This window comes from Engystomops pustulosus, chromosome 6 (assembly GCF_040894005.1).
Source record: "Engystomops pustulosus chromosome 6, aEngPut4.maternal, whole genome shotgun sequence".
Taxonomy (NCBI): domain Eukaryota; kingdom Metazoa; phylum Chordata; class Amphibia; order Anura; family Leptodactylidae; genus Engystomops; species Engystomops pustulosus.
In genome coordinates this window covers 53,100,622-53,127,810 of record NC_092416.1, presented here as the reverse complement: position 1 = coordinate 53,127,810, position 27,189 = coordinate 53,100,622, and the positions used below count along the sequence as shown (strand labels likewise).

Here is a 27,189-nt window from a genome sequence, read left to right as displayed (position 1 = left end):
CACCCACCCCCAGCTTACTGCAGAGCTGAATCAGGTTAAACAGAAGCTTTCCTCCATGACCGCAACTTGTACGGGACTCGAGGTTGATCTTGAGCAGCGACATCATGTGATGAAGGAGATGGAACTGGAGCTACTTAAGAGGAACCAAACCGCTAAAGCGCTGAGCAGCTGGCAGGAGAAGCTGGAACATGAGAGATGCCGAGCTGTAGAGGCAGAAAAAATGGTAAGATGGAGACACTAACAACAATATATTCTTCTCTAGGGACATTATTACCTTCCAGGTCAGTAGTGCAGCCCCATCCTGTGGATCATGTCACAGTCATATCAGTATGTTCGGCCTACATGAAGGGAAATTTCCTTGCCTAGTTTCCATATTTCTTTTTCATTTTAATAGGTGTTAGAACTAGAGCAACAATTGCGAGCAGCTCAGCACCAGGTAGTACTGCTAGAGACTCAGAATGCAGAAAGGCGCCAACTAGAGGAAGAACTGAAAAAGAAAAGAGAGAATGAAGCCAAGATAAGAGTGCAAATACAAGATGAACAGCTAAAGAGGTAACACATAGCAGCAATGACTGAAGCTAGTACTTGTTCACTTATTACTCTTGTTATGGTGATTGTATGTTATATGGTGTTATACTAGTCCACAAAAATAACCTTTTTATCTTTCCATCGATGTAATGCTCTTTTTTAACAGACAAATATGTCTTGATAGATGTTTTGTTTCAAATTTTAAGACATGCAAAAAAGTATATTTTTAAAAGGAGACCAATAGTATAAGGAAACGCTATTTGCCACTCCCTGTGGTGGTGTCCCCAGTGCTCTGCACTCTATGGGTGACACTTCAGGAAAAACTGTGAAACACTGCTCAGCCAATCACTTACTGAGATTAGTCACCGATCCAACAAGCGATAGACTTAGCGGCTGCTCTTCATGTTTCCTGTGGTGTAGGGAGACTCCAGTGGGGACCCATGAGTGGTGGTATCACAATGGTAGAATCATTTTTATACTGCAATGCTAATGGCACAAGTACAGTTTCTATGCATGTGTCTCCCACATTGTATATATGATCATCATGGTGAAGCACAATGCAATTACACAGTGGTGCAAAATCAGGTTAAAAAGGTTGTCCAGAGTTATCTTTAGTCCTCTTTGATGAGTTTGTCTTAATATAACTTTCAGTACACATACAGAAGGGTAAACATGACAAACTTGGCAATAATCTTGTCAATAAACTTGTCCCACTTTTGTGCATAGGAAAATTTTGGATCAAAATTTGGAAGAATTGCAGCTAGAGATCAAAGCCCTTCATGAAAAGGAAATTTCACTCACCCAGAATAACTGCGCTCTACAACTGAAACTTCATCAGCTGGAATCTGTAAGACAACACATGAACGACGAGAAGATGTCCACCGCTGCCGAGGTCAGGAACTTGGGATATTCCTATAGAAGTCTTAATGTGTGATACATCCATATATACTCCACTGCCTCCATACACAACATACACCTCTTTATTTAATGCATGAAGAATATTGATAGCATGAGGCTATTGAGGCCTGAGCAAAGGTACAGATAACACAACTGAAGTCATCTGAAGCATGTAATATACATTAGAGTTATGTGATATGACATGGAAAACACGGGCTGCAAGTCTGACATAATTTGATGTGTTTGTAGCGCACACACTTGGAGAATACGAATCAGAAACTTTTGGAAGAGCTGTCCCAAGTACAAGAGGAGAAGGAGCAGTTACACAAGGAATATGATAAACTATGCAAACAGCTGGATGACTATATCAGGTAAGATGGTAGGGAACGCATGTGAAGGAGAGCGGCTCGCAGGACTTCAGTCCCGGATCAGTTCTGCTCTTCCATCAAGACCTAGACCTAGCACTTCACTATGTATCAAAAAAGAGCAGAAAATTCCCAAACATGTGAAGTTGCATCCGTACAGCTGTTAATACATTAGCAGGGGAACTTGAGACCCCTATTAAAGGATAATTCATTTTATTTGAAATGCATATTATTTTTCATTATTTCTGTTCATTATTTTTCAACCAGGAAATATAATGAAAGACAGCTTCGGTATAAAGCCAAACTCAGCCAAGTAAAGGAGATTCACTTAAGTGAAGTAAACCAGAGGGACCTGCGTATTAAGCAGCTGGAGATGGAAGTCGCCTTCAATCGGAGCCAGGCAGAGAAGGTAGAACCTTTAGTGCACTGCCTTGTATGATTTTACACATACTTTGAGCCGCATGTTTGGGAATCGGATGTAGACTTACATTGCTATTATTTTGCCTTACAATTGCTGTATCTTGTTCAACTCAGGCAGTCATACCAGGAGGTGCTGTAGTTCCATACAGTTCCATATAGTTCCATTCACAACTAGAAGTGTCCTCTCGTCTGACACTCACATTGACCTCCAATCTCCGCTTATCTCTGGCATTGAGATACCACACAGATGATATGCACCCAGGGCAAATTATAGGGGATTATCTAAGCGTACATAAGTGTAAATGCTCCACAAACTACACTAAAGCGTAAACGCAAGGCTAACGCCATGTATGTGGAAATGCGACAAAAGCAAACACTACATAAGCGTAAATTAAATTCAAATGCCTCATAAACACTATGCAAACGCCATGTAAAACGCAAATGCGACATAAATGCGATGCCACCGCTAAGCAAACAGAAAGTAAATGCAAACCCCATGAAAACCTAAGTGTAAACGCAATGTAAACACCAGGTAACCACAACCGGTAGCAAAACACCACACAAGTGCCATGTCAACGAAAATGCCACCTACCCACAAATGTAAGGCAAACACCATGTAAATGTCATGTTTGCATAAATGTAATGTAGATACTTTTACATTATATTTTATTTTTGCATTAACATTACATTTGTGGTAACATCGCATTTGATTTCACAACTCATTTGCGATGTAAAAGGGATGTACAAGCAATGTGAGCGCAATTTCAAAACATTGTGATTATGTAAACGCAATGTCAACAGAATATTAACGGAATCTGTGTGAACACAGCCATTAGATGAACATATATTCATAATAGCTTCTCTGCCATTGCCTGACACTGATTGGACAGTATGAGAGAAGATTAGCATAACACACCCCTCCAGCCCCAACTCCTCCTCTCTGACCAAACACAGATTACAATGATCAGATACTGGGAATGATATCTCCGCAACCACGCGGGCTAGAAGGAAAATTCCAAGTGCCCCCTGAATCTGTGTAACAGCCCCTACATGATAGTGTGCTAATCTCCACATGTGTGATGTGGTGAAATGTCCTCTTTAAAAGGTTTCTGCACCACAGACTATATTTGTGCCTGGCTGTGTAAGCGGGTAAAGGACCACCACCCCTTCTCTGCATTATTAGCAAAAAAATAAAAAATCAAGCCTAAAGGACAAATCTGCCTTCTTTGTCACAGTATAAAGATGCTATGGACAGAGATCCTTATGTATTCCCATTTTCTCTTAGGAGCAGCAGTGGATCGGCAGGATCACCTCAGACAATGAACATCTAAATGAGGAGAAGAGACATTTGCTCGATAGGATCACAGAGTATGAAGCTTCAGAAAGGAATTACAAGTGGAAACTGCTGTCAGTACAGAACAGGTACTGATTTTTGTGCTGCAAGGGGAAAAAAACAATATTTTGTACCTTTATCCCTAAATAAGGCAACTGTCTGTCCTCTTTTCCCCAAACAGGAACACTGAGGTCTGATTTTTCCCTTTTCTACAACAAAAATTAAATAGAATTAGAAATACCATAAAGTGAACTTGTCATCGGTATTTGATATTTTCACTCATTAGCCTTTATAGTACTAATTCCTAATCTGCTTTTATAATAAACTTATCTGGCTGTCCCATTCCCTATGTCATCATTATCTCCTTACACCTCTCCCCTCCTAGATAGGAGAGCTGTGAGAAGATAATGATGATAACACAGAGACTCGGAAGCCACCCTGTCTAGATGCAGTATGCTGGCAGGGAGCAAGGTAAACTTTTATATACTTTTAAATGAGCGTGGAACCAGTAATGTTAATTATAAAAGAAAATTGGAAATTAATATTAAAATGATCATGGAAACCTGTCATTAGGTGAAAATGTGGGATCCTGATGACAAGTTCTCTTTAACATATAGGGAAATCTCTAGTGCAGCCCTTATGTCTGAGGCAAGGAAACAAATGATATACATAAGCCATTCATACACAATCTAAAATGTACCTAACAGATCAACAAATATTGCATAAGCCGTTAGTGTATTGTTTGTACGTGAGGCACCCCAAACCACATGCTAAACTTCTTCTGCTGCAGTGAGATTACTTCAATGGGGGAAGTACTGTGGGAGAAGATGGGGAGATAGTGTGACAGCCTATGAAGCTGCAGCACGGAGGCGTTCTGGTAACCCCCCCAGGAGCCTTTCAGACTAATTAGCATAATTGTAAAAGTTGATTTTGAAAAGAAGGTGGACATGGATAACAGATATAAGATTACCACGGTCACAGTGCTTGGAACTATGAGTAAGTGCCCTGGTTTATCATGATGGATTTTGATTGTAGATTTTCTTTAAGAAAGATGTAAAACTAGAGGGCACCTTTATCTCTTGTTGTCTTTATACAGAAAGTATATGTGTCTTTACTACAGGGCGGATATCTTAGATGAAGAAAACAGACAACTGCAGGAAAGTCTGCTCCAGCTTTATAACCAAGTGGCATCATTGGAGCGTGTATTAAAGAAACTGCAGTCACTCAATCTTGCTGTAAGTAAAATCTATAAAAAATGATCCTGTAAAAATCATCCAGTCACTGGATCTTCCTATAACCATCAATACAAGGGGGCTGTATTGTAAAACTGATTATGATTTTTCTCCTTTTGAGCCGTATGATACATTGATTTCCCTTTGTCTTTTTTTCATAGGATATTACAAAGGTAATGTCACCTGAGTGTCTGCTAAGGCCAGATGCAATATTAAATCACAGGTAAGGACAAACACAGATGTCATTGTCACTTTAGCCACTACTGTGTGCAACTAATTTATTACAACACAAGATGAAAGAACCAAAAACGGAAAGCGCTCCACCTGAACAGTTACTGGGAGTTCAGACCAACCTGGGGACGGCCTCATCTATTTCATTGTCAGACAGAGGTTGGCCTTGCAGATCCAGCCATGTTCTTCTGCGCCTCCTCTAACCTGCAAGCCCTCTCTTTATATGACTTGGTTTGGAGTGAAGGGAAGGGGTAGGGTACCATTGGGTGTTCTAACTAAAATACAGAGGAGGGCAATACGATTGTAGTTGAATGATGCTGTCGTAATAGTTTAAGTGGAAGCTCTGCTCATAGAGAATGGGGCAACATATTCTCCTCCAGTAAGAAGTAAGTACTAAAGCAGGGTCAGGGTCGTACAGCAGACATCCTCATCCCTATCATCAGTGACTGCTCTGCCATTAGATAAATCAAATAATTCAGATTTCCTTTTCAGTTCCTCGGAAATTGAACCAGAAAGTTCACCTGTGATGTCCAAAGTACCAGACACTACTGCGCTTGTACAATCCCCAGAAATCCCCATGACCCTGTCGCTATCGCACTCGGACACATTGGAGGTCGGGTATCTCAATGTCGCTTCTCCCGGAGTTCCAGTCGCTTCTCTAGAACCTTCTGTGACTCCAGAGCCTTGCACTGACAGTGCATGAACAGAGGGGACCAATAAGTTTGTAACCCTATTCTTACTAATGAGTGTTGTTAATGGGAGTGTTGATTCGCACCTTTTGGGCATAATCGTGATGGAATTAGGTGCCTTTCCTCTAGTATTCATTCTCGTGCTGCTACCTGTACAGTGACATGGATGACAGCAGTGACCCGCTGAAACTGCAGATGTTTGTATTTTTATATTAGTTTATTAAAACCTTTTTTTAAAATGCTTCGATGATCTGTGATTTCTTTTTTGCACTGAATGTGAGTTTTTATGATTTGATCTTCCTTGATTTAGAGGCTAAATCCAGACAGCACTTCCTCACTGAAAGTCCCCCTATCAGAGCACTTGCAGAATTGATGCCATGGATTTAACCCTCTCCCCCCAATGCCCTTTTTCATTTCCATTTTTTTTTGCCCTCCTTCTTTAAAAAAAACCCAAAACCATGACTGTTATTTTTCCATGTAAGGACGTGTTGTCTGTGTAATAAATTGTAGATTGTTCGTACTGATGGTATTTAATTTTCCATCGTGTGTACTGGGAAGTGGGGGAAAAAAATTCCGAACGCAGCGAAATTCACAGAAAAATTAAAACCTTTTGTATGAAAAAAAATGCTTTCATTTTGCCATCTACTGATACTCATACGTTTTTCATGCTTTGGTGTAGGGAGCTGTGGGAGGTTTTTTGCAGGGCAAGATGACATTTACATTGATACCATTTGAGGGACTGTACATCCTTTTAATCACTTCTTTAATTAAAGGGGAGGTGTCATTTGGACCGCAGTGAACAGCTTAAAAGCAGAGCCTACAAGAAAAGGTGCAAATGCGTCAGTTGTCGAATGTTTGCCAATTAAGGCCGCCTTATAGGTGTGTGGGGACTTATAGCCATTTATGCTCAAACATGACCTTCAGGACGCCTCATGACATGATGCAGGATAAAAATCAAACCAGTATATGGAAAAATAAAAAAGAAGAACGGAAGCTCAAAAAAGGCTGTCACAACATAATGGGGCACATTTACTAGGAAAGTCGGAAACTTCATTAAATGTCTGTGTATAATACTGGGTGCGACCGATTCATTAAAGGGAACCTACCACCACAGGTAGATCGGGTGGTAGGTGGATCAACAGGACGTGAGGATAGCCCTTTTAAGGGCTAATCCTCACGTCCCCGCACTTTTTTAGTAACTTTTATCAAACTTTTATGCTAATTTTACTATGCGCGCCCTCGTCCGACGATCCTGCAGTCTGCGCATGCGCAGAACAGCAGGCCCGCGCCTGTGCAGCCCCGGCTTCGGAGCAGTGACCGCGCAGGCACGGGCCTGCTGTTCGGCGCAGACTGCAGAATCGTCAGACGAGTAGGAGATGGTGAGTAGATGGTGAGTGGGAGGAGAAAAGAGGCTACCGGGGCGCGGAGTAGCTGCGCCATGTAACTTCAGATGTGGCTACTCCACGCCCCAGTAGCCGCATAATAAAATTTGCATAAAAGTCTAATAAAAGTTGCTAAAAAAGTGCGGGGACGTGAGGATTAGCCCTTAAAAGGGCTATCCTCGCGTCCCATTGATCCACCTACCACCCAATCTACCTTTATAGGAAATTTATGAATCTGTCCTTTCCCTGCACTGGCCCGACACAGTTCACCAACTTGTGGTGGACCTTTAACATAGGGCGTGCGACAGACTTTGCATGTTAAAAACTGAGCGCCGGAACGCCCCCTAATTTGTGTGGCATGGTGTCTAGAGCAGCTGTGCCACAAAAGGGTTGCGTGTGACATAATAGTGGCGCAGACACTTCTTAAAGTCCATCAGAAAACTGGCGCAAAGCCTTTAGTAATTGTGCCCCAATATCTATCCTCTCATCAGAAATACTTCGACAGAGCCACAGTCCCACTTAACTCAATGTCAAATTTGACATACAGCCGAAATAGCTCAGTTGGGAGAGCGTTAGACTGAAGATCTAAAGGTCCCTGGTTCGATCCCGGGTTTCGGCAGTTTTTTTTTTAAATTGGTTAAAATGTATTGAAAGTCATAATATAGGCAGCATTTATACTGGAATTTACAGTGAGTATGTCATGTATTTCTGAGGAATCTTGGCGTTTACTTTTTGGGAACCCCTCCTATCTGGGTGCACACATGTTGCCCCATGCATATGATGTCCCGTTCTCTGCAGTCTTCCATTGGATGAGGGGGGCTATTCTTGGTGCTCATCACTTAATGTGCGCCCCCTTTCTGAACACTCACTACCTGGCGCCTTGTGCCGAGGACACCCGCATGCCCCACCGGTGACGGGATGGTGTTCTTTGGATGAGGAGTGTATATAGTAATATCCCGTTGGATGTATGCAGGACATGGGACATCACAGGAGGCCCTGAATTCGGTCAGATAACTAGGCTGAGGGGTAACGTTTACCAGGGTAAGTATAATGGGTGACCCTAGTAGGGATTGCTGTTTCTCTGGTTAACTTTCTTGTTTGGGCACAACCATGTTAATGAAGCATGAAATCACATAGTGCAGGGGACGTAAACACTAAGCCAACTAGTAATAATCTGTGCAATGAGGAGGAGACTTGTGGAGATAGACATCCACATCATTTATACGTCGGCTATATTTTAGTTATAGTTGTCTCCCTCGCTCTGACGGAAGTCTCCATTACTTCTAAATGAATCTAAGGCAAAAATTCAGTTAAAAGACAGCGCCACCTACTGCTCACAATTGTACATGCATGCTTAATTTTCACATTTTAATTCAACAGAATTTTTAAAATTTTGAGAACCTATTAGTGTAGGATCACTCCTGGGAATATTTTTTGGAACCAAGGCAAAAGGCAAGAAATTACTTTACAAAAAGAAAACAATTGGCAGCGGTGGGATTCGAACCCACGCCTCCAGAGAGACTGGAGCCTAAATCCAGCGCCTTAGACCGCTCGGCCACGCTACCTTATGAAGGTAACTGTGAAGTCATAGTCATGGGAACTAAAATTTGCACGTGTTGGACTATGTTCACAGAGCTGAAAAGTTCACAAATAGACTGTGATATAGGTTGTGTTTTTTAAAGGGCTGAGCCTTAAAGTACAAACTGGCTGCGTCCTTGAGGGGTTAATGTACAGAGGACATATATGCACTGATAACTCGCTGTTAGGACAAGACCCTCAAATCTCTCCAGAACCCCACTATAAACGGGGCATGTTTGGATGTGACTCCATGTCAGACTCTCTCACTGCTTGTGCATAGTATGTTGAGAAAATTGTAGAAGTACCGTATTACCCAGGAAAAATAAAAAATCTGATGTAAATACTTTTGTGTAAAAACTACAAGGCCGCGGTCACACGTACCGCTAGGCGTCCGTTCATAACGCGACGCTAGCGCACAGGGGGCGCATAGCATGTGATCAGCTTATCAATCGCATGCGTTTCCCTGGAAACGCATGTGAGTTCGGGCCGAGGACCACCCCCTGTCCGCTAGTGTCGCGTTATGAACGGACGCTTTGCGGTACGTGTGACCTTGGCCCAAAAGTGCTTAAGGAATGATACCTTTATTGGCTAACCAGAAACATGATATTTGGTGCAAGCTTTCAGGGCACACAGGCCCCTTCTTCAGGCATGGATACAAATGAAGCACCGAGAGATAAACACAACATTTGAGGGATGTTACAACAAGATAATTAGTACATATGGTGAGAATCCATTAAGATAAGGTGGGGTGGCCTAGCATGGCAGGGGTCTGGAGTTAGTCTCTTGTGGGGTTTGAAGTGAGTTAAAGGAAACCTACCACTTGTAGTGGCAGGTTTCTGATGGAAATACCGGGCACCAGCTACCTACCTACCTGCGCCGGCTATAAAGTTTAAAAAGTGTTTTAAACCGCGATACCGCGGTTTAAAACACTAACTAAAATAAGCTCCGGCACCAGCTCACCCTGAGCTGGTGCTCGGTTTTGCCATCGGAAACCTGCCACTTCAAGTGGTAGACCCGAGGCTGTCTGGATTTAACCCAATCATTACTATTTGCTAATTGCACATTGTAATGAATGAGGAAAATCCCCATGTACTGCCATACTGCAGTATATGATAGGATCAATCAGACAACCTAGGGTTAAAGTACCCTAGGGAGTCTCAAAACTAAACTAAAAATTCAAATCACCCCCCTTTCCCTTGAACTGATACAAATAAACAGTAAAAATCATAAACACATCAGGTATCGCCGCGTCTGAAAATGCCCGATCTATCAAAATATAATAACATTTTTTCACCGCGTTTAACCCTGTAATGGAAAATAGCGTCCAAATTTGTAAATGGCACTTTTTGGCCATTTTGAAAAACATAAAAAATTCAATAAAAAGTGATAAGAAGGTCATACAGCTCTAAAAATGATAGCATTGAACACTTCATCAGAAGTTTCATAAAATGGCACCACCCACAGCTCTGTAGACCAAAGTAAGAAAAAGTTATTAGCGCCAGAATTTGGCAAAATCTGAAAAATAAATTTTGTACAGGAGGTTTTAATTTTTGTATGTATGAAAACTTTAAAAAACCTATACAAATATGGTATCCCCGTGATCGCAACGACCCAAAGATAAATCAGACCTGTCATTTGTGGTGCACAGTGAAAGACGTAAAATCCAAGCCCACAAGAAAACGTTGCAAATACGTTTTTTTTTACCAATTTCACTGCATTTGGAATTATTTTCCCCCTTCCCAGTACACGGCATGGAATAATAAATAGCATCACTATGAAGTGCAGTTTGTAACGCAGAAAACACACAGCCACACAGCTCTTGATGTGTAAAAAAAAAAAGTTATGGATTTTTGATTGTGGGGAGTGAAAAATAGAAATGAAAAAACAAAAAAGGGCCAGTCCTTGAGGGGTTAAATTCTTCCTGCTGTGGCCTGGTCTAGAAAAGTGTTTCCCCACAGGTGTACCCATCCCCCGCTTATGGTGTGTCTGTGAGAATTCACCCTGCTCTGAAGTTTTTGTTGAGTCTCCCCAATGTATATGTAATATTTGCGACACCTCATGCACATTATCATGTACATTGCTTGTGCATGACATCTATAGGAAGGCCGGAGTGTGTCGGTAAAGATGTCATAGCCAGTGCTCAGCCGCATGCTACTGCTGATTAACCCCTCCTATGCTCTCTCACACAGCCGAAATAGCTCAGTTGGGAGAGCGTTAGACTGAAGATCTAAAGGTCCCTGGTTCGATCCCGGGTTTCGGCAGTTTTTTAAATTGGCTAAAACATAATAAAATTTAATTGTAGATAACATAATAAAAATATATATAAGTCAAAATGTATGCAGCATTTCTACTAGAATTTACAGTGAGCATTCAAACCCCTTAAGTGTTTTATCGCTCAGTTCTCCAAGATGGTTCTCCAAGATGTCCTACTTTGTGTCTCTGCCAGGTCTGCCGTCTGCTCCACATCTTGCCAGCTTGTTCTTTCTTCACATTTTTCGGCTTCATGGGCTTCTTCAACACATCGTCTCGGACCGAGGGGTCCAGTTTGTTTCCAGGTTCTGGTGTTCCTTGTGCAACCAGCTTCAAGTCAACTGGACTCCTTTTCTGCCTATCATCCGCAGACTAACGGACAAGGGAAAGGGCTGCTATATACGGCACTTTGTCTCTGCTCATCAGGACGATTGGTCTACCCTCGGGCAGACTTTTCATATAATTCCTTGGACTATGAATCTGCCGGTGCTACTCCCTTCATTGTTGTCTTTGGACGACATCCACGCCCAACTCTTCCTCTGACAGTACCTTCTGATGTCCCTGCAGTTGAAGAATTGGTTCAAGACCTCAGATCCATGTGGGAGCAAACACGGCAGTCTCTACTTCGGGCATCCGCCCGCACCAAAACCCAGGCCGACAAGAGACGCAGGTCTTCTCCAGTCTTCTACCTGGGTGATAAAATGTGGCTGTCTTCAAGATACGTCCGGCTGAAGATTCCCAGCTACAAGCTTTGTCCTCACTATCTGGGTCCTTTTGAGGTGCTGAAACACATCAACCTCGTGGCCTATAACCTGCGCCTTTCACCCATCAAGCGCACACCGAACTCCTTCCGTGTCTCCTCTTTGAAGCCTTTCATCCTGAACCGCTTCTCCCGGCAAGTACCACCTCCAACTCCTGAGGCGGACTCCTCTGTTGTCTATGAAGTGAAAGAGGTCCTGGGTATGAAGTCAGTCAGAGGGAAACGGTTCTTTCTTATTGACTGAAAGGGGTTCGGGCTGGAGGAAAGGTGTTGGGAGCCAGAGGACAACATTATGGGTCGTAGTGTTTTTCAGAGGTTCATTCACGCCAAGAAGAGGGGGAGGACGAAAGGGGGGGGGGGTACTGTCACGGGTGCCCCTGGGACCTCTGTCTCGGGTCACAGATTCACCCTTGGCCCTCTGTGCCACTCACCTCACCGGGCTCCAGCGGAGTCTCCCGCAGCTCCTCGCACGCATCCCTGCCACCTAGGGTATGCGCGCTCTGTTAAATTTAAAGATCCAGCACACCGATAATTGGTGCTGGCCAGCTGCCTTTCCTGCTAAATTCCCAGCCCCTTCCTCTGTTCCCTGCTGGATCTTTGTGCCTCCTAGCCTTAGATAAAGCTTTCCTGATGCCCAGTGCAATTATCCTGATTTCCCGCTGTGACCTCAATTCCGTTCCTGACCTCGCTCCTGTACTGCCTGTCCTGATCTTCTGTTATGTCCCCAACTCTGATCCTGTGCTGCCTGTCTCAACCTACTGCTTCTCCCTGACCACGCTTCTGCCTCACGATTCTGTACTTTGCCTTGGCCCCCACCTGACACAGAGTCAGCTTAATGTTAATGTCTTTCTGATTAAGTTGATGAATGAAATTATCCAGGGCTTCTTATGTGCCTTTCTATATAAAGACTATATCATCGATATATCTTTTCCAGATTAATATCGACTTGGTGAATTCATTCAGATCTCCTCCAAATACTGGCTCCTTTAATTTTGGATGTTTTCTTTAGAATCCTATAATAGGACCTTGTCCTCTGCCTTTTCCATATCTTCCCTTATCATCCACATTCCCATCCAGTATTATGTGTTTCTGTCATTATCCAATAAAATCAGATACATATATAGAAGAGATCTTGCCGATACCATCATGATTAATACCTATATTTATACATGGTTCAATGCTATCATAAAGAGTGATGTTTCACTCTAGATCTTTCATGCATATTTTCGAAACAAATATCCATGTTGGATACAATTCTTACAAACACATTTGATTGGTTTATCCACCTGTCAATCACCCAGACAGTAATAAAACGCCCGCTCATCGGGCTGCCTGCGCCCCAGAAGAAGCCGAGTCACTTGGCGAAAGGCAGCACAGGGACTTAGTTACTAGACATCCAAGTCAGATAGCATAGCCTCTCACAGTATTGTTGTTATCGTGATAATTATTCATAATAGTGCAAATATCTTTTTGCTCTTGTCTGCAGACATGTACTTGGCAGCGTTCTCACACTCACAGCCAGTGGGACACTATAGCCACCATCACCTGCAGAGAGGCGTGATGTGTGTCAGCTCACACCGACAGTAACCGCATGCCAGCTGATATCTCAGCCATCGATAGGCAGGTGGCAAAGTAGTGTCATGATCATTTCCTTAATAATATTCTTGCAATACATGTACATATCTGGGTCAGATCTGCATTCAGTATAAGAATTGCAATACTATTAGAACACAAAAACGGTGTGCCAGATACAAAAACACATTTGTGCAGTAGAGATCATTACCTACCCTGTGATGTGACATTGTTATTTTAGGAGTATATTAAATTGGGGACACACTCCTATCATAAATCTACACCTGGAATAAGGGTAGACTGGATGTCTTATGTTTATTTGCCAATAACCCTTAAAGAAGCTTAAAGTGTACAAGACAAAACACAATAATTTTTAAATATTAAATAAAAGTTATTTTTAGACACACCCACTTTTCCTAATAGATTCAAGCCATGACAGATCTAAGTATCCCCCCGCTCTCCAACGCTGCAATTCTGCATTTGGTAGTGCACGCCGTGTGTAGTGCACACATGTGCGGAGGAGGTAGAAGTGCACGCCGTGTGCGGAGGAGGTAGTAGTGCATGCCATGTGCGGAGGAGGTAGTAGTGCAATCCGTATGCAGAGGATGTAGTAATGCACGCCGTGTGCGGAGGAGGTAGTAGTGCACGCCGTGTGCGGAGGAGATATTAGTGCACGCCGTGTGCGGAGGAGGTAGTAGTGCACGCCGTGTGCGGAGGAGGTAGTAGTGCACGCCGTGTGCGGAGGAGGTAGTAGTGCACGCCGTGTGCGGAGGAGGTAGTAGTGCACGCCGTGTGCGGAGGAGGTAGTAGCGCACGCCGTGTGCGGAGGAGGTAGTAGTGCACCCCGTGTGCGGAGGAGATACTAGTGCACCCCGTGTGCGGAGGAGATACTAGTGCACCCCGTGTGCGGAGGAGATACTAGTGCACCCCGTGTGCGGAGGAGGTAGTAGTGCACGCCATGTGCGGAGGAGGTAGTAGTGCACGCCGTGTGCGGAGGAGGTAGTAGTGCACGCCATGTGCGGAGGAGGTAGTAGTGCACGCCGTGTGCGGAGGAGGTAGTAGTGCACGCCGTGTGCAGAGGAGGTAGTGCACGCCGTGTGCGGAGGAGGTAGTAGTGCACGCCATGTGCGGAGGAGGTAGTAGTGCACCCCGAGTGCGGAGGAGGTAGTAGTGCACGCCATGTGCGGAGGAGGTAGTAGTGCACGCCGTGTGCGGAGGAGGTAGTAGTGCACGCCATGTGCGGAGGAGGTAGTAGTGCATGCCATGTGTGGAGGAGGTAGTAGTGCACGCCATGTGCGGAGCAGGTAGTAGTGCACGTCGTGTGCGGAGGAGGTAGTGCACGTCGTGTGCGGAGGAGGTAGTAGTACACCCCGTGTGTGGAAGATGTAGTAGTGCACCCTGTGTGTGGAAGATGTAGTAGTGCACGCCGTGTGTGGAGGAGGTAGTAGTGCACGCCGTGTGTGGAGGAGGTAGTAGTGCACGCCGTGTGTGGAGGAGGTAGTAGTGCACGCAGTGTGCAGAGGAGGTCACGCCACATGTGCCACCACCCTCAGTGTACAAACTGGCTGCGTCCTTAAGGGGTTAATGCACAGAGGACATATATGCACTGATAACTCGCTCTTAAAAACTCCCCAGGACCCCACTATAAACAGGGGCAATCTATGGTGCCAGATACAGTGACATGTCTGGATGTAACTTCATGTCAGACTTTCTCATTGCTTGTGCATGACATCTATAGGAAGGCCGGAGTGTGTGGGTAAAGGTGTCATAGCCAGTGCTCAGCCGCATGCTACTGCTGATTAACCCCTCCTGCGCTCTCTCACACAGCCGAAATAGCTCAGTTGGGAGAGCGTTAGACTGAAGATCTAAAGGTCCCTGGTTCGATCCCGGGTTTCGGCAGTTTTTTAAGTTGGCTGAAACATTAAAAATTAATTGTAGATAACATAGTAAGAATATATATGTCAAAATAAATGCAGCATTTCTACTAGAATTTACAGTTTGTATTTAACATGTAAAGACAGTCTTTTTTCGCTCATTTCTTGCTCTCCCCCTTCAAATATCCATAACGTTTTCTGTTCAATAAACTTTATTAAAAGTAATTAGTGTCAACATACATAGACTTGTCATTGAGTCACAGTAAGATTTCAGTATATAAGCTTTCAAGGCATATACACACATAACTTTGCTTGTCCAGTATTACATTCGCAATACAAAATGAATTCCGCACTTCTCAAGACGATAGTTATACCTAGATAATACTTGTCTCCTTTAGTGCAATGAGCAAGGAAACTGGAGAGAAAGTCTATGTTACTAAACATTATTAACAACTCGAACCACACTAAACACTTACGACGTGGGGAACCATAGGAAAACACATAGCGGTATACAGAGGGGAAGGGGGTATAGATAGGGAGGGGAAAACACACCGGGAAAGAGGGAATGGTAAGAAGAAAAGGGAAAATTTCTCACTCAGGCCATGCATCCTCCACCTGCTTCTATCCAAGTGGCAAATTCTGCCGAACTGCGGAAGTCGATCCATGGGGACCAGACTCTGGTGTATTTTTCCATCTGAGAGTCCGCCAGTCCCTCCACGGCTCTCATCTCCTCCATTCTCATAATATGATTTAAGGCTTCCGCCCACTGGGCCCTTGAGGGACTTGCACTTGATTTCCATAGTCTGGGAATAATCTGTCGAGTGGCGGCAATGCAGTGTCTCAGAAAGCCTTTCTTTATCACAGAGATAGAGCCAGGGATCATAGATAATAGCCCGATCTCTGGGATCGGTACAACCGAGTCCGACCATAATTTATTGTAAAGTGCAAAGACCGCCTCCCACAGACCACTCACCCCAGGGCAAGACCACCAGATATGTAACATGGAACCACGTTCCCTGGCACATCTCCAACATACATCAGACACCTCCGGGAACATCTTATGCAGCCTCTCCGGAGTTCGGTACCATCTGGCGACGATTTTAAAGTTAGTCTCCTGTATTTGTGACGAGACAGAGAGTTTGTGAGTTAAGACAGACGCCTTATCCCAATCCTCTTCAGTAAATGTTTTGTTCAGCGCCTGTTCCCAAGCTTGTCTGTATGGGACTGGCGTATTTTTAGTCCTCTCTCTCACCAGCCACCCATAGACCATAGATATTAGATGCCTAGGAGGTTCTTTATTCGTAAAAATTTGTTCTATGAATGTTAGTTCCCTTTTAAGGGATTGTGTGTGCCCCAGGGATTGTAGGAAGCTGCTCAATTGATTAGCCATAAACCATCTGCTGCCTCTCATTTCAGCGGGGAACCACCCTTCCAGAGAATGTATGTCGCGGCCTTTTAGTGCGTGTCGTACTTGTACTACCCCGTTTAACGGTAGACCGAATATTTCAGGGTTCATATCTCGTAGGGGACACCTAGCATCTAAAAATATTGGAGACATGGGGCCCGGGATGGATGTCAGTTTATGTCATTTCCTCATTCTGTCCCAACTGCCTAGCAGTATCCTATATAGGGGTGTGCAGGGAGAAGATGTGTCACGGTCTATCGGGGAAAGCCAGAGGGATGCCATCAGAGGCGGCAAGTTCAAAGAAGCCTCCAGCGTCACCCAAAGCTTGGAAGAGGAATTCAAGGCTGCGTCTATTATGCAAGTCAGCATAGAGGCCTCATGGTATAGACCCAAGTCCGGCAAGCCCGCCCCTCCCATCTCTTTAGGCCTAGTAAGTAAAGTGTGGGCCATCCGAGGTCTAGAGGAATCCCATATAAAACCCGAGATCCCCCTTTTAAGTCTAATAAGGAAGGAAGGGGCTATTTGGAGGGGTATAGTTTGGAAGAAATAGAGTATTTTCGGCAGGATATCCATTTTAATTACACTAATCCTTCCGAACCATGAGAGCGGAAGGCGCTTCCAGGCAAGGAGCTCCTTCTCTAGTGACCCCAGAAGGGGCTGATAGTTAACCTGAAAGAGGCAAGATAAATCCGTCGGGATTTTTATCCCCAGATACGTGATGACTTTTTCGGCCCATCGAAAGGGGAACTCCTTCTTAATATCTCCCACCACATTGTCAGGCAGGTTTACGTTGAGCAGTTCGGACTTCGTGAGGTTTACTTTAAAGTTAGAAAGTTCAGAAAAGATTTTAAACTCAGCCATTACTGACGGAAGCGTTGTGCGTGGTTGGGTGATAAATAATAATAAATCATCCGCGAATATGGCCATTTTATGACGGAGTCCTCCCAACTTAAGGCCCTTGATAGATTTATTAGTTCTAATGGCGTTTGCCAATGATTCCATCACTAAGATGTAGAGCAGTGGTGATAAGGGGCACCCCTGGCGGGTTCCGTTGCTTATGGCAAACGGAGTAGTAAGATCCCCATTCACCCTGACCATCGCCGTCGGGTTCTGGTATAGGGCCATTATACGAGCTAGCATGAGGGGGCCAAGACCTATCTGCCTGAGTGTCTGTTCCATGAAGTTCCAACTTACTCTGTCAAATGCCTTTTCGGCATCAACAGAGAGCAGGCACATGGGGATCTTCTGCCTTTGGGCAGCGTTCATCAATGACACTGTTTTGATAGTATTGTCCCTGGCTTCTCTGCCTGGGACAAACCCCACCTGCTCCTTATGTATAAGACCTGGAATTAATGTTTGCAGGCGTTGCGCCAATAATTTAGAGTATATTTTAATATCTATGTTTATGAGAGAGATGGGTCTGAAATTGGCACACAGGGTGGCATCCTTCCCGGGTTTTGGAATCACAGATATATGCGCCATTAGGGATTGCTTTGGGAAAATAGCCCCCTTAGCTATCGCATTGTAGGAGGAGAGGAGGGGTTCAATTATATCCATTTTCAGCGTTTTGTAGAAGCGCGGAGAAAAGCCGTCCGGTCCCGGACTCTTTCCCACTTTCAATTCCTTAATCACCTGAGCAAGTTCCTCAGATGTGAACTCATCTTCCAAACCCTGAGCCAACTGCTGTGATATACGTTTTGGGGCATATTTGGACAAGTATGCATCTATGGCCTCCCTTTTGTCCGCATCTTCCTGCATTGGTAAATTATATAGGGATTCATAAAATTTCCTAAATTCCTCCAAAATTCCAGACGGGTTGAAAATCGTGCCATTAGTTGGCGAATTAATAGACATAACCCTTGAAGATAGGAGTCTGGGATGCAGGGCCCTAGATAACCACTTGCCACATTTGTTGCCATACTCAAAGAAGCCAAATTTTAGGCGATCCCTTGCGCATAAGGTTTTCTGGTCCAATATTTGCAAGATTTGTTGCCTAACTGAGGATAATTCTGCTCTCAGAGCATCAGACCTCTGACCTTTATTTGCAGACTCCAGAGAAGCCAGAGTAGCTAGTAGGGATCTAAGTTTGGACGCATTTTGCCGCTTAATTCTAGCCCCGTGTGACATAAAAATTCTGCGAAGTTCGCATTTTAGCCCCTCCCACATGAGCGGAGCATTATTGTAATCAATAGGGTTGCCATTCTTAAAACGCTCTATAGCCTCCTTGACCTCAGCCGAGCACAGGGCATCTTTTAATAGATGATCGTTAAGCCGCCAGGAGAATGTCTTCCTCCTTTGAGGATAAGGTCTTATAGCACCCATTACCGGCGCGTGGTCAGACCAGATTATGGAATCGATAGAGCAAGTAGGGCTGAGATCAAGGAGGGAATGAGAGATCAGGAGTGTATCAATACGGCTATACGTGTTATGCACACTAGAGTAGTGACTATAGTCCCTTTGTGTCGGGTGCAGTATCCTCCAGAGATCCACTAAATTTAGTTTAGCTAACTCCTGCCTTAGTCTACGGGTGGCTGCAAATGAGATTGAGGACTTACCTTCAGATGTGTCAAGGTCTGGATCAAGTGGTACGTTCAAATCGCCGCCAAGAATGATGTCCGAGCCTCCAGCAAAGCCCGCCAAATCTTCCAGGAGATGGATACCGTATGCAATTTGTCCTACATTAGGGAAGTAGACATTAGCCAGAGTATAAATAGAGCCTGCGACAGAAATTTTTAGGAAGAGAAATCTGCCTTCCTGATCCACCCTGGAATCCAAGATCTGCGGAGAGAAGGAGGAGTGAAATGCCACAGAGACCCCTTTGGACTTCTGTACTGGGTTTGGTGCATGGAACCAAGTATTATAAAATTTATTGCGACACGAGGGTACACAGGAGGTCTTAAAATGAGTTTCTTGAAACATGACTATTTGCACACGTTTTTTATGGAATCCATAAAGGATTTGCCCTCTTTTTCCTGGGCTATTCAGGCCCCTAGCATTAAATGTGGCGAAAGATAAATTAGTCATTCTAAGCTAACGGTAGGGTCGCCTGTACACGGCCTAAGCAAGAGAAAGATAGACTAATAATTAAAAGGGGGGGATAGGAAGACAGGGACTAGATGTTACTTACAAGACGAACAAAGACAGACCGGGGTTTCACAAATAATATAACTACCAACAAATAAGAACTTCTGGATTCCCTGGTTCCCAGTCAATAGACCAGGTGTTAGACCAGGGTAACTCGTATTCTATACTATGCTAACCCTACTTGGGAACTTAGGCAAAAACTTTTGACGGTCGTGCATTAGCACCGGACCCTATGAAAAAAAAAAGAACACACGGCCTCTCAGGCCAGATATAAAGGCAGCAGGCATTTGTTTCAGCAAATCCAAGTTTGCATTTTAAACCATCTCCCTATTAGCGATACAACCAGGGATATCTACAAAAGCGTTAAGCTAACAATATTTCTCTAGAACTTCAACTACATGCTTAGCTCAAGGTTTCAGGGTTGACCCGCAAAGGTAGCACTTCTGGATCTCTTGGAGTCTCGCTGTTGTTTCGGCGGGACCTTGTTCCATTGTTCCCTTGGAGGGGACACCGGCAAAGAGGCCGGACGCGGCCAGTCTGGCAGGGACACCATCGGGAGTTCAAAAGTTCCTAGGAAACCAGGCAAATCTCCTAGACGTCTGAAAGATGCACTCTTCCCATCCTTTTTGGCCAGCAGTTGAAATGGATATCCCCATCTATATAAGATGTCGCGATCTCTTAGCAATTGCAGTAAAGGCTTGAGAGCTTTTCTGAGGAATAGCGTACGTCGAGCAAGATCTGGCAAGATCAGTAGAGGCGAGTCCCCATGTTGCAGTCCACCAGAGTCCCTGGCATGTTGTAAGATTCGTTCTTTATCCTTATAAAAATGAATACGGCAGATGACATCTCGTACACGTTTAGGATCTGAGGACCGCGGGCCAAGAGTACGGTGGATCCTATCTATTTCGATCTTTTTGTTAGGAGGCATTTGTAGCAAATTGCCAAAGAATTTTTGGGCCCAATTCTCCAGCTGTGATGGCAAGATCTCTTCCGAGAGGCCCCTTATTCTCAAATTATTTCGTCTATGACGATTTTCTATATCATCAAGATGGTCCATGATATCTGCAATTTGAGACGAATGTTGTGCAATAACCTCTTTATGAGAATGAATAACGTCACGCAGACCTTCCTGATGTTCCTCCAATTCTAGGACCCTGTGCCCCACGTGCTTAATCTCCGATTTAATATCCTCCATATCCTTCTTATGTGAGGCCTCCATCTTTCCTGTAGATCTTCTCTGGTAGGGAGCGCCATTATGTGTGACTTCCAGTCCCACTCATCATGCGTGGACCGTGGTGGTGTGGATGTCTCCTGCCATAATCCCATGCCGCCAGCAGCAAGGGAATTGAGCGGGGAAACGGGGCTATGAGCTGAAGCCCAGCAAGGAGAAGCCCCCAATGAGGCAGACTGAGCCCCAGGGCTTGATTGAGAGAGCCCATGCTGGTTCTTTTGAGAGGTGTTGATATGGGCACCTGTTATCCCTCCTGCAACAGTTGGAGAAGGGGGGGTTGCATTTACTTGCTGGGGACTGTAATGTCCAGGGGAGCTCCCTGGTGACCTGTCAGGCCTCCTCTCTTCTGGCAGAGCTGCCATGTCGGCCCACGTGGCGTGTTCACGGTGAGCTGGGGCCTCCACCATCACGGCCCGATCCCCTGTGCCTACCTTGGCCGGGGCAGACTGCGCTGCCTCCCTCTGTGCGCCCTTCTCCTTTCCTCCTTCCCTCGGCACTGTGGCTGTAGCTGTTGCGGCTGCTGGCTGTGACAGCTTCCTGCTCTCCTGCGGAGCTGGGGCAGTAGCGCTGGAGTTTTCTGTGCCGGCGGCCATCTTGGCTGTTGCGTGCTTGCTGGTGACAGAGCCGACCGGCTCAAAGAATGTGGCCACGCTCCCACTTTCCTTTCGGGATCGGGATCTCCCGGCGCTCCTGCCTCCCCTGCCCACCATCATGTCACCGGTCAGTGTCTTTGGATGCCTGCTGCTCTATTTCTGCGGGTCTCGGAGCGGAGCACTGCAGTTGAGCGTCCTATCCCGCCATTAGCTAGCCACGCCCCCCATCCATAACGTTTTAAATGTTCTGTGTACAGAGCGAAAGAAACTTTTGAATACTGTTACTTATCAAATCCATTCTGAGATTGTTTTTCCCCACATGTTGTACTTCATTTAAGTGATAAAGTTTGGCTGCTAAGTTTTGCGTTTAGATTTACCACCTAAATAAGTTGCTGAATAACATTTCCCATAAGTCTACTTTAAATTTTCATCATTTTTGAAATGTCTCGATAATTTATTTTGATGTCGCGCGGCTTACAAATAGAATATTGATTTTCCGTATTTTCAGAATTTACCATTTTGGGGATAATTACAGTTTTGAATGAAATTTTAAATATTTAGCATTAAAACCACCCACATAATCAACCCATTTTCAAATGTTCACCCCCTCAAACTATCAGAAACAGCTTTCAGGAAGATTGTTAACCTCTTCATAGTAATTGAACCTTCATAGTAATTGAATCAAAATGAAGGTGAAATTTAGAATGGTCAAATTGTGCCGGTTATACGTTCATTTAGCCCTAAAATTTACAGATTTCCAAAAGATAAAAAGAGAAACCCCATTTGTTATACAATTTCTCTCGAGTACAGAGACCCCCCACATGTGCACGTTACTTGTTTTATGGGTGCACAGAGAGGCGCAGAAGGGAAGGAGCGCCCTGCAGCTGCCAGGATTTTACCGTATTTTCCGGACTATAAGGCGCACTTAAAAGCCTTGGATTTCCTTGGAAATCCAAAGTGCGCCTTATAGTCTGGTGCGCCCTATATGAGGGCAGCGGACCCTACTTACATAGGTCCCCGCTACCGGAGACAGCAGATCTCCAGCGGGAACTGCAGACCACGCGGCACGAACAACTTCTGCCGCGTGGTCTGCAGTTCCCGCTGGAGATCTGCTGTCTCCGGTAGCGGGGACCTATGTAAGTATGGTCCGCTGCCCTCCTCCACCTCCCCCTCACCTTCCCCACTCACCTTCCCTGCGTCGCCGCGTCTCTTCTCGGCGTCGCGTCCCGTCTGGTCTCCGCCACGCCCCCGACCCTGCGCCTTATAGTCCGATGCGCCTTATATATGGAATTATTACATATATAAGGCGCATCGGACTGTTGCGCCTTATATTCCGGTGCGCCTAATGGCCCGGAAAATACGGTAGTTTACTCATTGGCCCCTTTTGTAGGCTATAAAATTTTAGCTTTTTCAGGGCCACGTGATGGCATTTTTTTTTTGCGGGACGAGATGCTTTTTCCAGTGTTACCATTTTGGGGTTGGTATCCCCTATTGTTGAAAATTTATGAACTTTTTTTGAAGTCAGGAGTAGAAAAGTATTGAGTCTGTACTGGATTTTTCACTTTTTTTTTTGCTGTTCACCATATAGCCTAATAATAATGATGAAGTCACCGTGAGTGACGGAACACTTGGTAGCGTATTTGCCCTGATTGCATTGTTGTCAGCTCTTCACTCTTTAGCCATGACTGCTTCAGACCGTGATTTTGGTATTTGCATGGGAAACATTCTATCTTGGCTATTTTGAGTGCATGATTTTGGTTTACATTGTCATTGCATTGTTGCATATTGTGCATTGATTGTTTACATACCATGTACCTAGACTTATGTGCTATATTCATTGTTGAGCTCACACCTTTTGCATTGGTGCAATCAGGGTTTAAGTGTTGGTGAATATATTAAACTCACCGCACAGAGTTTCTAGTGTCATTGTTACACTTTTTAATTGATTTTATATTGTTTGTCTGGTCTTTTGCAACTATAGCAATAAAGTATTTATTTTTCAATTTATATTTGTTTGGGTTCTTATGGTACATCTTTCTTGGGAATAATTTATCTTTATTCTACGGGTCAGTACGATTACAGGGATACCAGACTTGAATATTTTTTCTTATGTTTTACTAAATTTGCCAAATAAAAACCTAATGTGGGGAAAAATCTATCATTTTTCCATCGCCGTCTTCCAAGTGGAATAACATTTTTACTTTTTTGGCTACAGAGCGGGTTAATGGCTTGTTTTTTTGCGGAAAATTTTGTACTTTGCAACAGTATCACTCTGGAGTACATATGTTTTGTTGATCACTTTTTATTGCATTTTTTGTGGGATTAAATAGGTAAAAAATCATAATTTTTGGCGGATTTTTAAAGATTTTTTTTATCGGCATTCATCGTACGGGTTCAATAATTATTTAATTTTATTCTATGGGTTGTTATGGACATGGTGATACTATATATGTGGGGTTTATGTTATGACTTAGACTTTTTTTTTAGCGTTATATGTCTCTTTAAATGTTATGGGGCTTATGGACATTTATTGATTTATTACTTTTAAACTTTTTTTTTTAACATTTATACCATGAACAAGCAATCATCTGATTGCAATAGCAATGATCGGCGCCCCCCCCTGAAAACGGCTCGGGGGTGGGGGTGGGGAGCGATTGTGGGCCCAAAAGCAAGTTGAGCGTGGCATTTACGGGTTAAACACCCGTGATCGGAGCCCACTCTGACCGCGGGTGTTACCCTGGGATGTAAAATGGTGTAAAAGTGGTGTTTTGTACATTTTAAGCGTTATTTTCCCTTATGGGGTTCAGCTGGCAATAACTGTTTTTATATTTTGATGGATCGGGCATTTTGAGACGCGCCAATACTGGTGAATGTTTTCGTGATTTTTACTGTTTATTACGTTTCATATCAGTTCTAGTTTTTTTAAATTTTTTATTATTTTTTAATCTTTTTAAACTTGTTCATTTTAACTATTTCTTAGTCCCTCTTGGGTACATTAACCCTAGATGGTCCAATCCAACTATATACTGCAATACTACTGTATTGAAGTATTTGGCATGTATGCACAGTATTCATTACAATGAGCCACTGGTTCACATGTAGCCTTTTACATAAAACGTGACCTGCCGGCAGTTTTTGAGGCTGCCTGTGGCCACCCTTCCCCTGAAGATTTCCATGATATCAGAGGGGCTGTCATTTGTGCTCATAATGAATGTGCGCCCCCTTCCTGAATCCTCTCTACCTGGTGGCGTGTTCGAAGGAAAATCCGCATACCCCTCCAGTGACACGAAACATCAAAGGAACCCCTGAGAGCAGCCACATAACAAATGGCTCTTCAGGGCAAAGTTTACCAGGGTGATTAACCCCTACCTAGTCCTATCACACAGCCGAAATAGCTCAGTTGGGAGAGCGTTAGACTGAAGATCTAAAGGTCCCTGGTTCGATCCCGGGTTTCGGCAGATTTTTTTTTTTACCATACTTTGTTCTTCTCCTGGTTTTTAAATTATACATAAAGTCAAATCATTGTACTTTGGACAATTCTGCAACTTACATATGTTATATGCAGTCTTGAAACTGAAGAAAAATTTGCCATGTACATTACTCATAAATACTGGATATAACTGTAGCAGACTACAGTTATGGGAACTATTCCCCATCTAAGGGTATTATCAAGAGAGTTTAGTTTGTGACAGCAAGTAGCAATCACGAAAACCAGGACTGTGTAACCGAACCTCTGACTCCTCAATTTCAACTTTGACTCATAAATGCTTGTGATAAATGCAGACATTCCTTCCAATGCCTTATTCCTTTAATCTATAGTAGAGGAGCTTCACTCCTGAGCATGTACATAAACCGCAGCACATATTCATCTTATGTGAATGGGGGATCCGTGGTGCACAAGCCGCAGCAATAGGCCACATGCAGGCTGTCAGGCCATGAGTTGTGGAAGTCCAATGAGCACTTCCATAACTGATGTGCAACTTTACAATTGCAGCTTGGACCACTGCCCTGGAGGGCAAGAGTTAACATATCTATTGTCTATAAACAATGATATGCTGTGTTCTTATTGTAAGGAAAGGTGGAAGCTGATTGGAGAGTGCTGCCACCTCACTAGGGGAGCATAAAAAACACCTTTTGGGCGGAGCACATGGTCAGTCAGAGACTCATATTGATGTCCTGCAGAGTCAGTCTACGCAGAGGCAGAGGAGAGGAGAGTGCAGCAACTGCCTGTGCTGCAGAAGCTAGTGTCACACTATCAGGAAGCAGTGCCTGACATCTTTGGCAAATCAGGAGACTAAGTCCAAATGCAGAGGTCCACTGTCTGGACTCAGCTCCATCTTACCCAGCCCAGCCTGAAGTTATTACCAAGCTGGGAATAACCCTTCATGCAGACCAGCTATCTACTGCCACTTTCCAGCCTGCTGAACCGGCTGCTGATGTTAGGCCATTGCCTGCTGTTGAAGTTCAAATAAAGAAATGTGGGTTGAGTTGCACAACGTGCCTCCGTGTGATCCCTGGATCCGGCTGCTTCACCATCACAGGCTCCCCATCTTCCAACACCCAGGGATCCCTATATACACCTCTGGGGTTGCCCCAGGGAGAAACCTCTTTCATCAGCCTCTCCCTCCATTTTTCTTGCACACACCACCTGCTGGACACCTGCCAAACTGTATGCCCGTCCTCCGGTCCCAATACCAAACACCGTGACCATAGCATGCCCAAGGCCGCATAAGCCAGCCACTCCGGTATTCTGGCCCCCGGCTGTCTAGAACCACCAAAGAAAGGCAAGGCCACGGTGGGGGATGTTTCAGATGTAACATAACATATGGAAATGTTTATTGGTGCAGGAGGCCAGGTAGGGGTGAGTGCAGCTGAGAAGTCCTAACTGCTCTCAGGTCCTCTCCTGCTGCTCCGTGTCCCGACTCCTGATTGTATGTGTTGATGTCAGGACCCAGAGCAGAGCACCCTCAGGAGAGGACCCAGGAGTGGTAAGTACTTGTTAGCTGTACTACACTGCTCCCAAGTCCTCTCTTTGCTGCATAAACAGCAGGACACAGAGTAGCACATGGAGGAGAGAAGAAGTTGCAGTGTGGTGCAGGAAGAGGTTGAAGAGCGAGGAAAGGAGAGGATTTTTTTTACTCAGTGTTAAAGTTCAGCTTGGGTCAGCTGCCCTAGAACTTCTTCCTACATACCTCTGAGGAGGTTACGTGCCAACTGAGGTGCTTAAGGCTGGTGCCACACGCTAAATTAACACAAAACACCGGCGGCTCGTTCCCAATCGCAGGCGTTTCCATAGAAACGCCGATGCGATCGGGCCGCGGCCCGCCCAGGTGGGCACGGCTTTGTCTGCGTTTGCAAGCGCAGACAAAGCGCTACGTGTGGCACCAGCCTAAGAAGAGGACATGGATAAGCTGTTTATAAAGCAGGAGTGTCCTACCACTCCAAGATGGTGGGGCCCACTCCTGCTGTTTACTTATAGGGGCCCTGGGACATGTGCCTTGGGTGCCCTCCCTATAGTCCAACCCTGTAGGGATTGAACTGCCACAAGATGCTTGTCTTCACCCCTGGCTTTTAGGAATTATTGCAACTGTGACCACCATGTGCCATTGACAGTGATTGCCAAAGTAAGCCCCAGGCACCACAGCCCCAGTCATCAATTGATGGATTTTTCATGATTAATATTAAAGGGATGAACCCGCCATCATTTACTTCTAGAAAAGCTAAAATAAGCCGCCCCCTAGAGGATGCAGCAAGCACGGCACATA

The 27,189-nt window shown here is 44.6% G+C and overlaps 1 protein-coding gene and 1 non-coding gene across 3 annotated transcripts in view; one reads left to right on the top strand and one right to left on the bottom strand.

The window, feature by feature from the left end:
• Window positions 1-5,936, top strand: part of CCDC30 (coiled-coil domain containing 30) — a 37,937-nt gene extending 32,001 nt beyond the window's left edge. For both annotated transcript variants that reach the window (XM_072156121.1, XM_072156120.1), the window contains 9 exons: window positions 14-223; window positions 395-552; window positions 1,255-1,420; window positions 1,675-1,796; window positions 2,058-2,199; window positions 3,496-3,632; window positions 4,664-4,778; window positions 4,937-4,998; window positions 5,499-5,936. In XM_072156121.1, the coding sequence (XP_072012222.1) occupies window positions 14-223; window positions 395-552; window positions 1,255-1,420; window positions 1,675-1,796; window positions 2,058-2,199; window positions 3,496-3,632; window positions 4,664-4,778; window positions 4,937-4,998; window positions 5,499-5,709 (1,323 nt within the window). In that variant the 3' untranslated portion in view covers window positions 5,710-5,936. The remainder of the gene's footprint in view (window positions 1-13; window positions 224-394; window positions 553-1,254; window positions 1,421-1,674; window positions 1,797-2,057; window positions 2,200-3,495; window positions 3,633-4,663; window positions 4,779-4,936; window positions 4,999-5,498) is intronic.
• Window positions 5,937-8,560: 2,624 nt separating this feature from the next.
• Window positions 8,561-8,642, bottom strand: TRNAL-UAG (transfer RNA leucine (anticodon UAG)). The gene has a single exon. It is a non-coding gene; the product is annotated as a tRNA-Leu (tRNA).
• Window positions 8,643-27,189: the final 18,547 nt, after the last annotated feature.